Here is a 19,613-nt window from a genome sequence, read left to right on the forward strand (position 1 = left end):
CCCTTACCATTCATATGGTTGCATTTTTCAATCAAGGCAGCTGGCCAATTATGCCGCAGGGTGTTAATTCTTTAATGAAGAATATCTGGTATTAATTTCCAACGTGTGAAAATGTATATGGAAAATTCTACTTGTGCATATGGCAAGGACCAGGAGCCTTCTTCAAAATGATCACCTACAACAAGATTTTTTTTGCCGAGAGAACAAAAAACCAGGAAAAAAACTGTTGGCAGTCGATCGAATCACTTTATTCTTCTGGTTTTTTGGCATTTTCGTGGCCTTGCATTGGATTAGTCATCGATTTAATTTCAAGCCAACTCGAAGTAAGCTTAAGCAAATTAAGATCCAATGAACACAGTTTGTACATGATCCTTAACAATTGTATCTATCTTACATATCTCAATGACGTCTTCTATCTTGCGGCATTTAAGATTTTTTAAAAACAATGAATTTTTTTGCAAACATAAACAGATTAAGGAAAAGATTGGTATTAATTTGCTCTAACCATACTGGATTTCAATCGAAGAGGCTCAGGTGGATCCATGGTTCTTCTCTTCCAAAGATTAACTTCTTTCCTTGGTAGCAAATCTACTCCTCCACCTAACACCATAGGTGCCGAGAAAGGAATTATAACCTCTTCATCTTCTTGATCTTCAAAGCTATCTCCCCTCTCTTCATCAGAATAATAGTCCCTGCCAGCAGGTTCCACTGGTGCAATCTGATGAGCGGTCCAATCAAAACTTGCCAGAGTATCACGACCACTTGCAAACCTTTTCATTTGACTTAATGAAGGTGCTCTATCAGGAAGTTTTGGCTTACCAACATCAAAAGCATTAGATTTCCTTCCTGCTTTTGATCCAGTAAACAGCCTCTTGAGTTTAGATGCATGCTTCATTACCTGACGTTGAGTCTGTGACACAGGCTTTGTTTCCTGAGGAACTGAAACACGCTTATAAGTAGCCTTGTTCATCTTCTTCTTGTGCTTGATTTGGCCCATACATGAGATCTTTGGTGAGGTGGGTTCTTCTTGGGTCTCAAAGCTCTCATTCATGGGCTGTCTTCTAACTTCAACTGGGATCATTGACCTGCAAGGATTAACTCCTTTTCCCACATTGGCTTTGTGCTTGTGTATGTTTTCTGATCTCCTGTCTCTTCCTGGGCTAAATGCAAGGTTATGAAAGTTGACCGCAGAAGCAGCTTTTGGTAGAAATTTCAGGATCCTATTTGGTGGTGGTGGTGCTGCTTGTTTCTCCATTCCTGTTATTCCTGAACTCTCTCTCTCTCTCTGTGAAATTCTCAGTCCCTCAATCATACACGGCTTTATATATTCATGTGTTAGGAAGATAAAATTGGAACATCAACTTGCACCAGCAAGTTTCTTGTGACTTGACCGTGTCTGTCTTATCGAAGAGATAGATAGGGTTTGGTCAAAATGTGAAGGTGCGACTTAGCAAACCATTTTGTGCCCACCGGAATTTAATATTAGTTGTCTGATTATGAAGATTTCCTTTCTTGATAGAAATTTATTTGGCATTACAACTTTAATTCCTAATGTATTTAATGCCCTCATCTGCCCATGCATTTACATTGTCAATGTCGGTCTATGACTTGTTAAGCTTCATCCTAGTCATCAAACAAAAAAAAAAAAAGTTAACGTGATGCTTACATAGGATAAAAATAAAATAAAAAGATTAAGAAAAAAGGGGTGGAATTTTGAAGACAGTTACTTCCAAAGTTATTAAAATTTTTAGAAAATTTCAACCAGATTATAATATTAAGATATTTTAATAGAAAATAAATCAATCAAGGTTTAACTCTAAAAAAATCACTTAAGTTATTAAAATTTTTAAAAAATTTAAATCAATTTATAAGACCGAGATAATTTAATAAAAAATAAATTAAAATAAATTATAAAATTAAATTCTTAATCAATCTAGTATTGAAAAATAAAAAATAAAAATAAAAAATAATTAAAAAACCACAAAAAAATTCAGATCAACCAAGATTTATCTACTAAATTTATTATTCAAGTTATAAAATGAGATAATCTTATCAAAAGTAAATTAAAATAAATTACAAAGTCTAATTTTCTATTAACCCAACTATAAAGAATGATATTAAAAAAAAATTGATTAAAAAAACTCAAGTTAACCCTCTATTTGAGTTATAAATTTGAAATAATTATATAAAAAATAAATTAGAAAAATATATAACCTAATCTCTAATAAATCTAATTTTAAATAATAAAATAAAAATAAAAAATCAGAAAAAAACTAAACAAAGCTAAAGAAAAAAAACTACTATTCAAGTAAGTAGTTTTATGTTAGGAGGATACAATTAAAAAAAAAAAACCCACACTGTCCAATAATTTTTTTTTGTTAATAATGAACACACTTGATGATAAGTTGTAACATCGAACATTCACCAACCCGTGTAATGAATTGGACTAGACAGATTATGAGGACACCTAATTTTTATCGATCTTAACCCACAAGGCAAGAGAGTTGGTGGAGAGCAATCCAAAAACTTGCCTAACGAGGCTGCAATTATTATTTATTTTTTCAATAATGATATTACTTGAAGAGAAAATGTAATTGATCATGCCACTCAACCCTCCTTTTTTTTTTTTTACTAGGAAAATGATGGATAATTATCTCCCTCTTGCTGTAGTGAACTTAGTAATTACGATTCCTCCACCGAAGTGGTCCTCTGCAATTATCCATTGATAGCTACGGTTGTGCATGCCGTGGAGAGTTTAAACTATTGCAAAGGTTTGATTTTTTCATGAAAGTCAAACCTAACAAACGTTCGGAATGTGCATTCACAAATGCCCTTTGACTTTTAGATGCTAGACCACCGTGTTCCTACGACGGTGGGGATTTTAGATCTCACACGGAGGCTTTTCTTGGGGACGACCTGTCCTTTTGCTTAGCATGAATGTCGATCGAGTTTCAGACCCATTAATCCATGAATATTTTTTTCTTGTGCTTTTGTTCTTGAGTCTAATGATCGCAGATCTTTGTATGGGAAGGTTGGTAAGATAAAATGAAGTTATCTTCAACTGGTTGTTGATTAAGGAATTGTTTTTATAAAAAAAGTAATAGATGCATGCTAGCTCCAAATAATACATCTAGCACATTCCAAGGATTGAAACCCTGAGATTAGCTTTACATAATGATGGCAAGGGCGTAGCTAGGGAATCTTTAACGAGCTAAGAATATAATTTTTACAACAAAGTTATTATTATTGTTATTATAAATAATAAACACATATTTACATAATAAATACTCAAAATTTGATAGATAAAACATGAATATCTATTAAATAAGAGTAGAGTATTTATATAGTTTTTGAGGTGTAAATGTGTTTTTTTTTTTAAATTAAATTAAATTTTTACTTTAAATGATTTTTTTAATATTTTGAAATCATCTTGATATAGATTTAATTTTAAAAAATATACTATTTTAATATATTTTTAAATAAAAATAATTTAAAAACGATCAGTACCCAAATCTAAACTGACATTATGTAAAAGTAGACACGAGGAAATCCTTAATTACCTGGAAGCGTGCTTCTTTGATGGGCCACAAGCCTGCATATTCCAATTTCCAGAAAGAAACATAAGCCCACCTCCGGTGGCCCATCTAAATAAACCACATCCCCTTAACCTCCATTGCTGACATTTTGTCCTAACGAAGAGGCAGCCTAAATGGCTATGAAGCTGCAAAAATGGCGAAGTCTATCTCCCTCTCTATACATGATAAATCGAAGCTGCGTCGTTTTCAATCAACGTCTATTACACGATGGCCCAGACACCTTAGAAGAACTATTAGACAGACATTTAGTGAAGAAAGAGAAATCATTTGACGAGGAAGAAGAAGAGATTCTGAATCAGCGGCGATTAACCAGCACGCGGCGTGAAGCGCTGCATTTATACCGAGACATCTTGAGGGCCACCCGGTACTTTATGTGGCCCGATTCGCGAGGAGTGTTGTGGAGAGATGTATTGAGGGAGAATGCGAGGAAGGAATTTGAAGAGGCCCGGTTTGAAAAAGACCCGGAAATTGTGACCCGGTTGCTCATTGGCGGCAGAGAGGCTGTGGAATCGGCGATTGATAAACTTGTTGAGAAGCAGAGAGAGCAAATTGAGAAAGAACGTCGCGGCGGCGGAGGGAATCGTTGATTAGTCGATGAGGGTAATTTTCCTTTTCTTTCCTCTTTTCTTTTGTAACTGAAAACTGGAGTCGATGACATGTTGTTCTTGTAAAACCCAGAAGGTTTGATTTCATATTTGATGCCATATGCTGCAAATCACTCCGATTCTTAATAATTTGTGCAATTAGGAGCTTCATTAACTCTGTGTTAATGGTGTTGGGCAGAAGAATTTTTACACACTTCTATTTAACAATCCAATTGCCCCAAATGGATTTTACCATCGAGAAATTCTATGATGCTGAAGCTGTAATTACCAATACTTATGATATAGCTGAACGTAAAGGGAATTCTGCACTTGTTCAATTGTGTATATAGGTTTTCTGTAAGAGAGTTTAAACGAGATCATCTAAGCATTCTCTACTAGTTAATTATTGCTCCCATTTGCGATTTTCGATAGCCTGAAGGGATGAGAAACTGGAATTCTTTGCTGGGATGAAGAGTCTGCTGCCAGAAAAAAGAAAATGATCACTGTATGAACAGACAGGATAGTTGGATCATGGATGGTTGTTGTATGTGCACTTGACGGTGCAAGGATGACAGGCAATGATGCCTCCCAGGGCTTGAAGGAAAGATTGATTCATATGCACTAGAGAAAGGGGAAAACTGATCCTGCACCAAAACCTTTTCGTCAATTCATTCCACGAAGAAATAGGAACCTATCCTTGCAAGCACCAGCAGTTTTGGAATTATGTCTGCGGCCAGCTGTTGAACTCGCGACATGATCATTACTCTCTAATTCTATGTAAAATAATTATTTCAAGTTTAAATTATCATGTGAGTTGTGAAAGTACAAGGAAGATTTATATTATTCTTTAAAAATGCATCATGGCCTCCAAACGTAACCCTATGTAAGAGCAACGGTTAACACTGCTTGACAGAATCCTGCTGTTGATGACGATGAGGGGTGGGTCTAAAAACACCATTAAAGTGATTCCAGAACCGTTTTATAGAATGTGCACCTTCTTGCCTCTTTGTATGAAGAAGCTCTCGTTCCAGAAATCCTGCTGCGTTCTTTTGTCAGTTTTCATCTCGATAGTATTTGGAGGTCTATTCTCTCACTGGGCCGATTCAGTTTCCTGTTGGAATAAAGACCTAGGTGATCTAGGATCTTGATTAGTTCGAGCTGAAAAAAAATAAAATAAGAAAACAAAAAGGTTAATTTGCTGACCCGATTAAAGCCGACCTTCAATCCATTAATTTTTTTTTGAATTTTTTTTTATCAGTGTGATGTTGTTATGATTTTTTTTTCTTAAAATAAAAGATTGAAGATCTACCCTCTCACCTTGACTTGGCCCTTGCACTATATTACTTCCTATTCGTTTCTGCTTAAAGTTTGATGGTATCCATTTGATTATACGAAAACGGAGAAAATAATTGTTTGAGGAGAATACAATCTTCTTTTAATTGACTATATCCTTCTTTCCTTGAACATATTTGATCATAGATTCCGAGTAAATAAAATCAACAATCGAAGTAACTAATTTGTTAACTTGTTTTTCTTTAGATATATCCTTTTAAAAAAATAACAAAAAATAAGGTAATAATTCATTGTTTCTAAACTCAATTAAGGGTTAAACTCAATCACATATTAGTTTGGTGAATTGCTAAATCTATTATTTTTGAGTTCAACTAAATATTAAACATGAATTTAAATGAATTTGATAAATTATCAAACTTATTATTTCTAAGTTTAGTTTTATCAAGTGTTAGAGTCTAAGTATATTTTTTTTTTTTACTATAATGAATCTTAGGCTCTCAATTTGAATAATTAATTGGAAATATTTTATTACCATAATTTAAAGTATTTTATCTTATCGGATGAGAGATATTTTATATTAACAAATTATATATCAAGAAATTTATCTTTAATAAAGAGAGCTTTATTTCGAAAACTTCCTATACCATAACAGACCATCTTCTAACACCAACCCTGACACTGACACCTCGGTCCAAACCTCAAATATCGCTGTAATATATTCAAGAAAGCCGAGTTTAGGGTTTAAAGACAATGTTGAAAGTAACACACTCGAGGTTACAAGCTATAAAATGGTCGACATTTACGATGGTCTTGAGCATGTTATTTATGCTGACATTTGTTCTTTTGGTGCTGTTGGGTCTTGGGATTTTTTCTCTTCGTTCAAGCAGTGAAGGTTTTTTCCCCATTGATCTCAGTTCTTATAGGCGTATGACTTCTGAGAGGTAAATTATTTCAAACATTGATTTCTTTAATGATTTCTTTATTTTTATTTTTTAATTGGTGGGGTGTTTTGGTGATGCAGAGAAGGTGATCGAATGGAGAAGAAAGAAGAAAAGTGGACTGAAATTCTTTCTTGGGTACCTAGAGCTTTTCTTTATCACAATTTCTTGGTGGGTTTTCTTTTTCTTTTTTAATTTTGTCTCTGCATTTCTTGAAATTGAATTTATTCTCACAAAATTATATATAATTAATTAATTTGTGTGGTATAATATTCTAACAAAAACCCAATTTATATATATATATATATATATAGTGGATGGAAAATTCATTTGTGTTCTTGATCATCTTGATTTTGAACAATCAAAAGAAGAATGTGAATATTTAAGAAACCTTGCCAAACCTCATATATAGAAGAAGAAGGGCTTGCATTGGTTTGAATAAGTTTTAAATTTATTTGTTGACGGTTACATCTCTTCGTCACAGGGTGCGTACAAGTACTGGACTGTTCTTGGATAGAGGACAGGATGGAGACATCAGGGACATAGAAAAGAGGATAGCTGACTTCTTTTTTATTCCTGTAGGTATGACATCCAAATGCAGTCAAATTTTTATATTTAGCTTGCAATACCAATGCAGGGATGCTTAATCCAATAGTTTCTTGACCTGTAGAATTTGGTTTCCATGACGTGACAACCTTAATCTATCAATGGAAAAGGGGGATTTACACCATTATTGAGGATGGAATATGCAATGTGTTGTGTAATGAATCATATGCGATGAATTAGCGTTCGTTGTTTCTAATGTATATTCCTGAACTATATTTAAAGATGCCTGCCTAGTCTACCTTCACAACGACCAGAGCATGGAGAGGAACTTCAAGTTCTCCACTATGAAGATGGACAGAAGTACGAGACTCACGCTGACTATTTCGTTGACGAGTTCAATACAAAGAATGGTGGCCAGCGGACAGCTACTCTTCTTATGTATCTGTAAGACCGTCTTCCTCTTGATAACATGTAATTGGATGTGCTTATATACATCCAGTAAATAAACTCATGCCTTTCCTTTTCCTCTTTTCTTTCTGCTCCTTATGAAGGTCGGCTGTTGAAGAAGGGGGTGAGACTGTATTTCCTTATGCCAACGTAAACATAAGCTCTATGCCCTGGTGGAATGAGTTGTCTGAATGCGCCAAACAGGGCCTTTCACTGAAACCAAAAACGGGCAATGCATTGCTTTTCTGGAGCACAAGACCTGATGCGACACCAGATGCTTCAAGTTTGGATGGTTAGTAATCATTCAGTTTACTCGTGTTTGATAGCTTTAATTGAGGATCAACGATGTTTCTGAAGTTTGTCTTACATTTCATCGGTCCTCCTTTCTACTATTATGACATGCTCCTTTCCTGAATACTTCGTAGGGAAGCTAATGCCTGTTCCACTAATAAAATTGTTATAATGGCTTGTGCCAGGTAGCTGCCCTGTGATTAGAGGGAACAAGTGGTCAGCTACGAAATAGTTGCATCTTGGGGAATACAATGTCTAGACTGTAATTGTAAAGGTAATATTTGATGGCTAAAGGAGTTATTAATGTTGTGTAAAGTCAGAGTTGCCATGTGTTTCGGGAACTCCATAGGTGTTATAGCTACCGATACCCTTTATGCTGCCATCTGTCTGCGGGTGTGTGGTGGTAACAGAAAACCTGCCTTCCTGAATATGAATCTTGTTTTTTGGTACAAATAACATTTTGCAACGACTATGATCGAAGCTATTTGCTAAATCAATTAAATCTATTGACTTCTAGCAATATAATTATTTGACAATACATTTTTCTTCTTTTGTTCTATCAGCAGGATAGGAAGACCTGTACCATATGGATCAGTTGCTGTTCATGGTGAATGGTTTTAGAATTCCTGAAACATAGTGGCGGGTACCTCATAGTAATCAAACAGATAGTCTACAACTCAGGCATGGAGATTTTTTTTTTTAATTTGATGGGACTTTTTTCACTCTTCTTGCCAGCATTTAGGTTAGAAGTCGGTGGTATTGATAAAATTCTTATAGAGGTTTGCCAGCATTTAGTTTAATTTGGCAATGTCAATACTTTCACATTATTAAAGTTTATTTGAAGAGGCTGGCTTCTATGTCTTGCAAGCGCATCTGTGAAAATGATGTAGACCTTGAAGACTATAGACCACGCCCTTTAAATTGGGACTAAACAGGGTTGAAGATGCAGATTAATTCCTCTGCATAACACCCCGATGGAGCCTTGGAATGCTTAGCTTGGTGAACCCGCCCTATAACTTAGGAATTATCAATGGCATATTGGCTCACCTGATTGCGGTTTTATAGCTGCACTATAGAATGCTTTATTGTTTTATTTTGGATGCTGCTTCTCGCGGAGGATCAATAGAAATCCTCAGATCATTAGAAAAACAATCTAAAGATAAACCAAGATTTTCCAGATAAGGTATTTCAGAAGTTATGCCAACTGAGCAGATTATTCTGGGGAGAAACATGAAGTGAAGGAAGAAGTACCATCCCTCGTGATGAAGATCTACCCCTGTCAGAGACTGTTGTTGCCCATTACATCCATGAACATGCCAGAATCTTGCCCTCACCATGGATTTGTCCATTTGGTGTTTGCACACTTGCACATATCTTCACACTATCATCTCGCTCACAGACACAGTTAAATCTTTTCCCATTGTTGGTCAAATAAGTTCTGTCATTCCTTAAATGAAGGCTGCACATCAAACGGTAGGTCATAAGACAGGCAAGTTCCTTAAATTATTTGCTCACACCATGATCAACATTAACAAGAACTTCAGTCTCATGAGCACCCAATGATGCCACAGAAAATCCATGTTAAAGGTCAAAGGATGAGTCATTTGATTTATTGGGATTTGTTCAAGCAGGCTTATAGAGCCCTGCAGATTAAAGAATCAAGATGAAAAGTGTATACCATATCATCCAATACCATACACTAGCAGAATTACACAATAAGTGCAACAATGCAATAGAATGATACTCCTAAGCAAATGTATATGCTTGTTACAACTATCCATGGTCTGCCAGGATTGAATGCTACTTAAGTAACCCTATATTAGATTTTATTCTATTAATCATATTGCAGACAAGATTAGATTATCTCCCCAAACTTTAAGTTTTACATTCAACTTGTAAAATTGCCAAGGAGCACAAATATTCATAAAGTGATGCCCCAGCACAGAATTGCATTATACCTTCTCTGTTCCCATCTCCCGAAGCTGGCTCAAGATCTCTGTAAAATCTGGAGGAGGTGGGCAAGCAAAATGTATTTCTTTCCCTGTGCATGGATGTGTGAACCTACAAAACAATGGAAAGCAGCAATCCCATATTCACCTGTGGTGTCTATATAAAAAAGTGGAGCAAGCAGACAACCTTACTCTAATTGTCTCACCCGAGAGCCAAAGCATGGAGGCAAGGCCTCTCTAGTCCTGAAAGTGATAAAGAAAGTTGGCGATGACAGCTAGGCTGGGTTCTGGATCGAAGCAGTGACAAAGCCATGTTTTGGGTCCCTCCATAAACCTCATCACCTAACAGAGGAATTCCGATGTACTTTGCATGTGCACGGATCTGCTTCAGAAAAACAATCTAACCATCACTCACAAAAGTGTCAAAGCTTAAAGAGGTTAAAAAAACATAGTCAACAATAGTGAAAGGTTTATGTCCAAGGCTGATCATCATTCAAAAATCAATAAGCAAGGAAGATATCAGAAGGGAAATGAGTGCAGCAATAATAAACAAGGAATTGGGTGAAAGATTTCAGCAACTCGAAGACACAGGCACTTTTAAGATCCATAGTTACCATTGAAAACAAAATATAAATGAAAAAAGCATCAAGAAAAGGAAACATTTGCTGATGCCATTTTTTGTACATGAAAATTATAAGGGGACTTCCAGAGATTAAAAGAACCTTTAGATTAAAATAAACTAGTTGAATAGCTAGTCACATTCACTGTTATTCCAGTATCCAACAATTCATTAAATAAAATGAAACTTTTACATTATTTGTACCTGATGAGTGCGACCAGTTTCTAACCTCCACTCAACCAGAGCTGAACCACCTCTAGCTAGTATTTCAATCACTTTATATCTGATATAAAGGATTCAATCAACTTAAAACAAATGTAGCACAAAAAAGTTGAGTTTGACTAACACTCAAGGAGACTATACAAAAAAATGATAAGAAAGTACATGGTGCCAACTAGCAGCAATATAAGACAGAACCGGTGAATGCCAATAATCACCTACTAGCAGCATGGCGGGCCTGTCCCCGGTTTGGTTCGGCTATAGCAGCCATACGTATCCTGTTACTCACATCTCGGCCAATAGGAACGTCAATACGTCCTGCCATTGGTGCGGGCACTCCACAAGTAAGACTAACATATACTCTCTTAATTGTGTGTAGCTTGAATTGCTCAGATAAATGAGCATGCGAATGTTCATCCTACCATCAATATGTAGTACACTAGAATTATCAAAACTTTATCATAATTTAACAGCAAACCTGACATTGGACCCACTAAGGTTGTTAGTTAAAAGAAGGGAAATACCTTAGCAACAACAAGCAATCCACTAGTTCCTTTATCCAACCGATGCACTATCCCTGGTCGAACAGACGCAGCGTGTGAGCTAGAACATAACCCTTCATCATCATCATCATCAGAAACATCTTCTGCACCGGACAAAACTTCCTGGCTCGAAACTGTTGGAAGACTACAATGGTGTAGAATCCCATTAACCAGCGTGCCGGTAGCATTACCAGGCGCAGGATGAACAACCTAAATCACACAATCAAAATTCAAATTACAACATTGACATTTCAATTCCAAAAGTTTCAACCTTTTTAAAATTATAAAGACTGATTACCATGTGGGCAGGTTTGTTAACTACTAGAACATTCTCATCTTCATAGACAATATCCAAAGGTATATTTTCAGGTTCAGCCCTCAAAGGTTGCAACTCTGAAATTACGCAATTCACCTTATCTCCAGCTTTTACATTATGCGAAACCTTAAACAAACAACAACATTAACATCCCAGAAAACCAGCCAAGAAGTGATTAGCGCAGAGGTGTTGAGAAAACTACCTTATCGATAACCTTTCCATTGACAGAGACAAGTCCTGATTTAATACTAGACTGAACACGAGCTCTACTGATGCCAGAAATGCGAGAAGAAATCCAAGAATCAAGTCTTGACTTTCCTGACTTAGAATCTACTGACTCCTCGAGTTTTACACCAGAGTAATTGATTCTTTCGCCTGGATTCTGGTTCGAATTAGGCTCCCTTGTGGAACTAGAGTGAACCGTGAGGAGTCTTGAAGCTGTTGGCTTTTGAGAGAGGAAGAAAGAGGGAGCTGAGCAACGGGATACAGAGGAAATCGAGAGCATCCTCTTGCTCCGTTTGTATTTCCCGTTGGACAGCGTGATGTGTTTATCGAGAGTGGAACTGACCGTGGGCTGGACTCAGATTTCATGTCTGTCGAGCCAGAGGCCAACTGTAGCAAATAGGCCGAGATAGAATAAAGTGTATTAGAGCATCTCCAATTAAAAATATTATATTAAAGATTCAAATAAAAAAAAATAGTTTTTTAATAGTATAAATATAAATTTTTGAATTATATGCATTTTAATAGAAAAAAATTATTTAGAAAATCCATTTATATTTTAATATATTTTATGTTAAATTAATTTTAATATAATTATATAACTAATTTAGATATTTTATATATAATATAATTATGATGTTATTAATTATATAATTAATATGAGTAATTTATAAAAGTAATATAAAATTAATGAAGTAATATGAAAGTTAAAAAATATAATTTAAAATTAAATTTAAAATTTATTTATATGAATATTTTTAATTTTAAGTTTTATATGTTGTTGTTAAAAATTTAATTTTTTAAAAGTAAATTCAAATTCAAATTTTGAAAAAATAACTGCCAACATTTTAAATTTTAAATATGTAACTCTATTTTTTTTTATCAATATCAACTACCATTATTAATTCCTCTCAATTTTATCAAAGATAACAACATAAACAAAAATTGTCTTCCTTAACCCATATTAAAAACATAAAATAATAAAGAAATAAAACTCATCACAAATATTAAATTAACAAAAAAATTTCTAAAAAATCAAGAGATATAAAAAAAATAAAAAAAGCTTTTAAACAAGCATACCTTTTAATTTCAGTTAATTAACACAACCGATGTTAATAATTAACTGGAGAATAATTGATTCTTGTTTTTTTTAAATTTGAGAGAAGGGTGAGGCACAATACAAAAATTTAAAACTATAAGTTTTTTCTTCATGTATTTATAGAAAATTTCTTCTATATTTAAAAAAAAAAAAGTTGTTGGCCAATGGCTATACAAATAGCCGTTGCCCAACAACTATCATTTTGGTCATTTCTACAGTTAAATGTAGAAATAGCTGTTAAGGAAACAAATAACCATTTTGACTATTTGTTTAGCTCCTTCATTGGAATGCAAACAATGAAGAAATAAAAGACAAAGAACGTTTGGCTTCTCATTTAGCTGCTCGATTGAAGCTGCTCTTATTTTGTGCTTTTGCCTATGAGCAGTAACTTGGATCATTGTTAAGATCCATAGACCCGTTTGAGGCTTAAAGATAGTGGTTATTATACTCGTGGATCAACCCAAGAATCCATTGATTCAAGATCTTATTCTAACCAATTGTTAAGCTGCTAAATATAATAGAAGTTAACCCAGTCAATCTAATTTAAATTGAAAATAAAATTAAGTTATTTTGACCTTTTTTAAAAAAATAATTAAAATATTTTTTTTAAAATCAACTTACTCATCTTACAATTTGCATCTTAAATTGATTTAAAACTAGACCAGGCTTATATATATATATATGTAAAAAATGAGATTTGACCCATGATCTCAGAAAAATTTGCTTTACCCCTTAACCAATAAATCATCATTATAGGCTAATGTAATACTAGTTTATTATTCCGTGCTCCACAACAAATCAACAATAAAAAAGATTAAATGTAAAAATAATATTTTATAATTTAAAAAATAATTTAAAAAAATATATGTTTGATGACCATGTTAGACCTAATATACTATAACATCAATTGGAGTAGCACATCTTCGGCTGGCAAATAAGCTTACGTGATTCGAAATAACTTAATTCTAAACACTTAAAATATTAATAGATGTGATGTTTTCACACCCTTTTAAAATTTTTAAAAAGCTTCAATCAGAGTAGCACAACTTGGTTGCAATATTAAGTTGTGTTATTTCTTTGATTTTGTTAATTATTATAGTTTATAAATTATTTTTATTACTTATAGATTTATAAGAGAAAAACATGATTATTATAACATGTTTGTTATTGTATTTCAAAAATATTAAAAAAATAATTTTTTTCTTTACTTTAAATTATAGGGGAAGACATGATTTGAATTTTTAGATCTAAAATGTTAAATTAGTTTTTTGTGGTGATTTGTTTATAATAATGAAGATATATTTGCTTGGGTTGGTAACCATGTGTAATGTCAAATCCAGGTGTGCGGGTCTAGTCTTAGCATCTAGGGTCTGACAGATATGTTTAACTGCGATACTAGGTGTCTAGCAATAATGCTATTTTTTAGTGCCAAACTCTAAAAAACTCAAACAGATCATTCTATCTTCAACTATTCTTTCAATATTAAATATAACTCGTGAAAAACAAAGCTCACTCCAACTACATATCTAATATTATTTTGACAATAATAATCATATTATTATACTATTTCAATTTACAGTGACTTGTGTGTTGATAAACATTAAAAACATAAATAATGAAATATTGATTTCTTATAGTATCATGTATAATAGCGATGGTTAAGCACTCGCTTGCAGAAAGGTAGCATCCACTCATATAATTAGGAGTTAATTTTACAATATTTACATTGATCTGCATAAACCAGACACTCCATTGATAATATAAACTTGGATCTTCGGCTGATTTTGATACTCTCCGGATGTTGGATTCAATATTTCAAGGTACCCATTCGGTGGAGTCAATGTTTTTCATTGAGATTGTGTTTTTGAGATTAGGGTGCGTGTTTATACAAGTGAATTGATTTTAGGTCGACAGGTACGTATGGGTTCAATGAATTTAAAATAGCCTATCACGATTCATAATCACGATTAGGGTGCGTTTTTTAGTATTTGTTATTGAATTTATCAATACTAACCCCATACGATTTAAAACAATACAATTGCAGCCCATCACGATTCATAATCACAGCAACTTACCTAGTAGTTGTTAATTATATTAATAATTTTAGATTTTTTTTAAGTTAAGGTTTAGTAGATATAGATAATTAATATTTATCCATGAATTCTGTGACCAATTATCACTCGCTGATAACCATGGATGATGATAATTTTATATCACATTTTAAAATCACGATAAACGCAAATTATACTATTTCACGTATTATTTCACTAAAATTGCAAATCTTCTTTAATTTACTGAGAAAGTGGACAGCTGCTAGAATTCCCCACAAAGAAATCGAAGAACATCACGTGCTTTACCTGTATCACTATCATTATACCAAATTAAACATAGCAGCTGCATGATTATTTGTATGAAAGAACTATTACTTAATTTGTTGCACAGTACTAAATCAACCAAAATTATTTGACAGATACATATAATTTAAAAAATCATAAACAGGGCTACCTGAAAAAGGTTAAGGATTACACCGCCATTGGATACCCAAAATACTGCATGCTTGAAGTTCCAAATAGATAAAAAAAAGTTTCGGAAGTTGAAAATAGGTCCCAGAGTCTTTCAAAAATAAAAAGCTATTCAAGCGCGGGCTCCCCTGTTGAGAGTAACCATGCGGGTGGGAGCATCTTGATACCGCCCGCCTCCAGAATATCCACCTGCTGCTCGCAAATTGCCTGCTCCCCTTGAATAGCCAACCCCGGCAGCTTGGCCCAACACCTGTGGCCTCCCACCACCACCACTATATCCAGAACGGCCAGAACCTTGCCTTCCCTGAGTGAAAGAAGAGTTTTCTTGCCACTTACCACCTGCAGCGGCCACATTAGCAAAATCCTGGCCATCTCTCCGCCTCTGAGGCAGATCCAAACCACCACCACCAATTCTTGCCTCTGTTGCCCTTTCATTACTTTCAGCAAGGATTGACAACTTCTCTGTCAACTGGAATGCTAGAGCCTGCAACCTTGTGTGCTGAACATCATGGAAGACAATACACTGTGTTGGCTGGTCCCAGCTTGCATGTAGCTCATCATTAATCATCATTTTGCTGACAATGACTCGAGTCTGGGCTACTGAAAGGTCAAACATTTTGGTCAGCTGGTCCAAGCCAAGTGCATCATAGGAGGACGAGTAGGAAAACAGGTAGGTCCTCAGAGCTTCTTCCTTAATCTTCGCTTTAAGCATCTCAAGAACACCATCTCTATTTCTGAGGAGCTTCCAGACATCAAGAGACTCAATAACATCGATGGCCTTCTGGAAATCTCCTTTGCTAAGTGCCCGTGTAGCAGCCATCACATGGTCCCTAACATTTTCAGGAGGCCCAGTGAAAGTTTGCCTCTCACTTACCTCAAGCAACCGCCTAAAATTCTTGCTAATAACTTTGCGCTTGACATCAAGAGCATCAGCTGCCATGTTGGGGACCTCCAGCAGCATTGCACAAATGAGATGGACAGACTCGAGAAGCTCAAGGTTTATGTGCATATGATATGGCATCTGGCGTCTCCTTTCTAGTCTTTCCTGTTGAAATCAATTACTTGCACCAGTGAGGGGGACTCGTCCTTGGACAACAAGCAAACTATGACAAATATAAATCTAAGAGCATTAAACCAAGAAAAATGCTCGAAAAAGATTCACTCATACCAACTAGTATAACAAACAAAAAATACAATTTTATTTAATAACTGCATGCACAATAACATAAAATTACCACCTCTACCGGCAAAGAAATCATTCAGTGATAAACCAGATCATAGGCAAACCATTTGTCTGCTATGCTACCAGTATGCATAAACCCTATCGGAGAAACTAATCTGGAACCTGTAAAAAGCTAGGTTACAAAAATATAGGGAGTTGAAAGAAAATGAGAAAAGGAAAGAATTTAAGATGTCGAATGATAAAGATCAAAACTTAGCATAATGCAAGAATAATTTCAGTGCCTAAGCTGTTAGAATATCACTCTGCAAGCAATTCAAAATGTTTACATCTAATATTGACTTACATATACAAAAATAAAATCCCCATGTTAGCTTGGCAACCCCCCGGGAGACTAAATAAAACAAACCATGTTTATGTAAATAATAAGACAACTCCTTGTGGATGCAAGCACGGTAAGAACATGACAGAGAGAGCAGCACCTGTTCAGGAGTTTTTTCATGATATCGGCTTTGTGAAAAACCTTGTGCAAGCAACTCCTTCACCCTTCCACCAGAATAGAGTTCAGAAAGACATCCATGTGCTTCAATGATTAGACCAAGCCGGAATGCACATAAACCAAGTTGCGCCATAGCCCTGTTGAAAAGTATCTGGCTTGAAATGTCCATGTGCTGAATATTATCTTGCAAGTGACTCATCAATAGCAGGTCACGGGAGGTTGAGAACTCATCCAGGAGAGCATGGTGATAGATATCACAGAGCATTGCACGAGCTTTGGTCCGCTCATCTCCAGACTTGTAAATGAGGGAGACTAAAGCATCCATCATTGTCCTGCTATTCTCAGGAAAGATAGGCTTTCGAGGCACAAGCTCAGTAGTAACAACAAAAGCAGACGGACCTCTAGTTTCCTCAACCTCAGGCTCCTCACCCTTGCCTCCATCTTCTGTCTGTTCAGCCAACATTCTCATAGCATCATAAACCTCTTGTGGTTTGTAATAGATCAGCTCAACACGTCTTAAGGCAACCTTTGCTGCAGCTTTGAGATCTCCAGCATGCTCCAGATATTCTTGGACATTCTGAGCAAGAACTAAAAACATGGGTTCATCCTGCAGTCTTTCAACATACTCACGTGTATGTGGATCGATGCACTGCAAACTCTTGAAGAACTCGATATCCATCCTCTCAAGAGAAGCCACTAGGTTTCCCCAAATCCGAATTGGCCCATTATGGTTTGCTCCTTTCTGGGTTTCATTCTCATCAGGCTCAATCGTGTCATCCACTATAATATTACGATATTGTACCAGAATGTCAAGAATAATAAACATGTTCTGCACACAATTTTTCCAGACATTGATAGGCATGTGCCCACTGAGACCTGGATTCACATCAAACTGTGCAGAGACCACATTGAAAAGAATCTCCAACTTCTGTGCAGGAGTCTTAGCAACCTTTGTCAAGAAAGTTAGCTGTTCAACCTGCTCAAACCTTCCAGTTCCCCTCCTACCCCGGGCAGCAACAATTTCTTTAAACTTCTTGTTCACAATATCCCAAGTGATTTCGCTAGGATCTTTTGCGAACTGCTTATCCATGAGCTTATCTTTCTTACTCATCATCTTCTCCCAGCCCCCATCCTTCCCAGATTGGTCATCGACATTTTCCTCATCCTCCTCATCAGACATTGCCATCTTTGAAGGGTCCTCCTCCACATCCGACTCTTCCTCCTCTTCCGAGTCCTCGTCAGCCTCTGGTTCTTCCTCACTTTCAGGGTGTTCCCTGTACTTATTAATCTGATCTTCATATTGTTTATTATTTTTCTTCAATTTCTGTTTCATTGCATTCAAAGCCTTGGCATTGCTACTGCTCATTTTCTTTTTAGCTTCCTTATTTGCCAAAGCCTGATTTAAGAAATCTTCCAGCATTACCAGAGCTTTAATGTAAAGGGTTGGAACCTTCTCAGACTCCATCACCCGCATGACTTTCTCAAGTTGCTTATTAATCTTATCAAAACTCTCTTGCAAGCTGACCCAATCATTAATCTTCATAGCATTCTTCATTTGATCAACAGTGGCTGACATCTCCTCAAAACGCTTGTCTTTGGCTGACCTGACCACACGCTTTTGATCATCAGATTCATCACTATCACTAGCAATTCCTCTAAGATACTTATTATCCCCAGTTGTTGGGGCAGTTGGCTCCCCAGGTACTCCATCCTCAACCTCATCTCCATAATCACTCTCCTCGTCAGACTCACTATCACCCTATAACCAAACCAGAAAAATATAACAAACCAATACAGCAAACCAAGTCAAACAGTCCTTCCCCTACAATATAACATAACAAAATAACTATTAGCAAAATATCAGCAAACCTGTGTCCAGAAACGCGATGCCATCTTCTCCTTCACGCTAAAGGCTACAAGCCAGAAAGCCTCAAGATCCTAAAACACAGACAATTTAAAAAACAAAACTAAACAAAAAATTACACCTCGGCAACAAATAGATTCATCAACAAATCACAACTAAAATAATCAAGAATCTAAGAAGATAAAATTACAAAATCCTGCTACAAGATTAGCCTAATATAACAACTTTAGATTTCATGGAATTTATTTATAAGAAAATAAAAATAAAGCAACAAAAATATAAAAAAGATGCTGACAAATCTATAATCTAGCTGGATAAAGAAATTAATAAGACTTTCAATTTTTCCATCACTCAAAACAACTAAACTATTCGGGGCCGATACGAAGGAAAACCCAGATTTTAAAAAATATTTAAAAAATTGCTAGGTTACTGATTCGATAGTGTTGTGCAGAAATTAATCTTATTTAGTTTTTAATTGACGGAGACAAAAGGTGAAAGACAGAGTACCTGATTTGCGAGTGAAGAGGAGTTAGGGTTAGGGTTTTTGCCTCTTTGCTGACAGCGGAGGGATTTTTCTTCGGGTTTCCAAAGCTATAGCTTTTATTTAGTACTGTGGCCGTTTCTTACAGTTCGCTTTCTGAGGCGGAAGCATTTCAGGGTCTAAAGAAAAGCCCAAGTTAAGAGACCCAATGTGAGCCCACCTGGATTTTAAGAAGCCCACATAAACTGGGTGCGAGCATCGGGCTTTTGTGTTTCTAAAAAAAGCAAAAAAACCCTCTAGGGGTCTCCTCCCGGACTTTGATCACATGCCTAGTATCTCGACTTAGATTTGGTTGGGGACTAGAAAGAATGTTTGCGCTTTGCTATAGGCTACTTTTGAAAATGCA

At 35.5% G+C, this 19,613-nt stretch overlaps 4 protein-coding genes and 1 pseudogene across 8 annotated transcripts; 2 read left to right on the plus strand and 3 right to left on the minus strand.

The window, feature by feature from the left end:
- Window positions 1-301: 301 nt before the first annotated feature.
- On the minus strand, window positions 302-1,498 carry LOC105132912 (uncharacterized protein At1g76070). The gene has a single exon (XM_011036656.1). The coding sequence runs from the start codon at window positions 1,310-1,312 to the stop codon at window positions 491-493; it is 822 nt and encodes a 273-aa protein (XP_011034958.1). The 5' UTR covers window positions 1,313-1,498; the 3' UTR covers window positions 302-490.
- Window positions 1,499-3,688: 2,190 nt separating this feature from the next.
- On the plus strand, window positions 3,689-6,379 carry EMB1793 (LYR family of Fe/S cluster biogenesis protein). 2 transcript variants are annotated; one of them, XM_011036657.1, is made up of 2 exons: window positions 3,689-4,196; window positions 6,361-6,379. In XM_011036657.1, the coding sequence occupies exon 1, from the start codon at window positions 3,710-3,712 to the stop codon at window positions 4,181-4,183; it is 474 nt and encodes a 157-aa protein (XP_011034959.1). In that variant the 5' UTR covers window positions 3,689-3,709; the 3' UTR covers window positions 4,184-4,196; window positions 6,361-6,379. The 2 variants fall into 2 exon arrangements, with proteins under 2 accessions (XP_011034959.1, XP_011034960.1); XM_011036658.1 differs by lacking the exon at window positions 6,361-6,379 and adding an exon at window positions 4,531-5,034.
- LOC105132970 (probable prolyl 4-hydroxylase 3) lies at window positions 6,278-8,417 on the plus strand (annotated as a pseudogene).
- Window positions 8,418-8,691: 274 nt separating this feature from the next.
- Window positions 8,692-11,883, minus strand: LOC105132914 (Pseudouridine synthase family protein). Its single transcript, XM_011036659.1, has 8 exons — window positions 11,543-11,883; window positions 11,323-11,466; window positions 11,007-11,234; window positions 10,701-10,900; window positions 10,468-10,546; window positions 9,851-10,026; window positions 9,654-9,756; window positions 8,692-9,154 (listed from the first exon to the last, which is right to left on the minus strand). The coding sequence occupies exons 1-8, from the start codon at window positions 11,843-11,845 to the stop codon at window positions 9,137-9,139; spliced, it is 1,251 nt and encodes a 416-aa protein (XP_011034961.1). The 5' UTR covers window positions 11,846-11,883; the 3' UTR covers window positions 8,692-9,136.
- Window positions 11,884-15,083: 3,200 nt separating this feature from the next.
- On the minus strand, window positions 15,084-19,341 carry LOC105132915 (eukaryotic translation initiation factor 3 subunit C-like). 4 transcript variants are annotated; one of them, XM_011036660.1, is made up of 4 exons: window positions 19,234-19,341; window positions 18,732-18,800; window positions 16,846-18,621; window positions 15,084-16,228 (listed from the first exon to the last, which is right to left on the minus strand). In XM_011036660.1, the coding sequence occupies exons 2-4, from the start codon at window positions 18,753-18,755 to the stop codon at window positions 15,296-15,298; spliced, it is 2,733 nt and encodes a 910-aa protein (XP_011034962.1). In that variant the 5' UTR covers window positions 18,756-18,800; window positions 19,234-19,341; the 3' UTR covers window positions 15,084-15,295. The 4 variants fall into 4 exon arrangements, with proteins under 4 accessions (XP_011034962.1, XP_011034965.1, XP_011034964.1 ...); XM_011036663.1 differs by having other exon boundaries at window positions 18,732-18,768; window positions 19,234-19,340; XM_011036662.1 differs by having other exon boundaries at window positions 18,732-18,775; window positions 19,234-19,340.
- Between the last annotated feature and the right edge of the window lie 272 nt (window positions 19,342-19,613).

The sequence above is a fragment of the Populus euphratica genome, unplaced genomic scaffold (genome assembly GCF_000495115.2).
Source record: "Populus euphratica unplaced genomic scaffold, PopEup_1.0 scaffold68.1, whole genome shotgun sequence".
Taxonomy (NCBI): Eukaryota; Viridiplantae; Streptophyta; class Magnoliopsida; order Malpighiales; family Salicaceae; genus Populus; species Populus euphratica.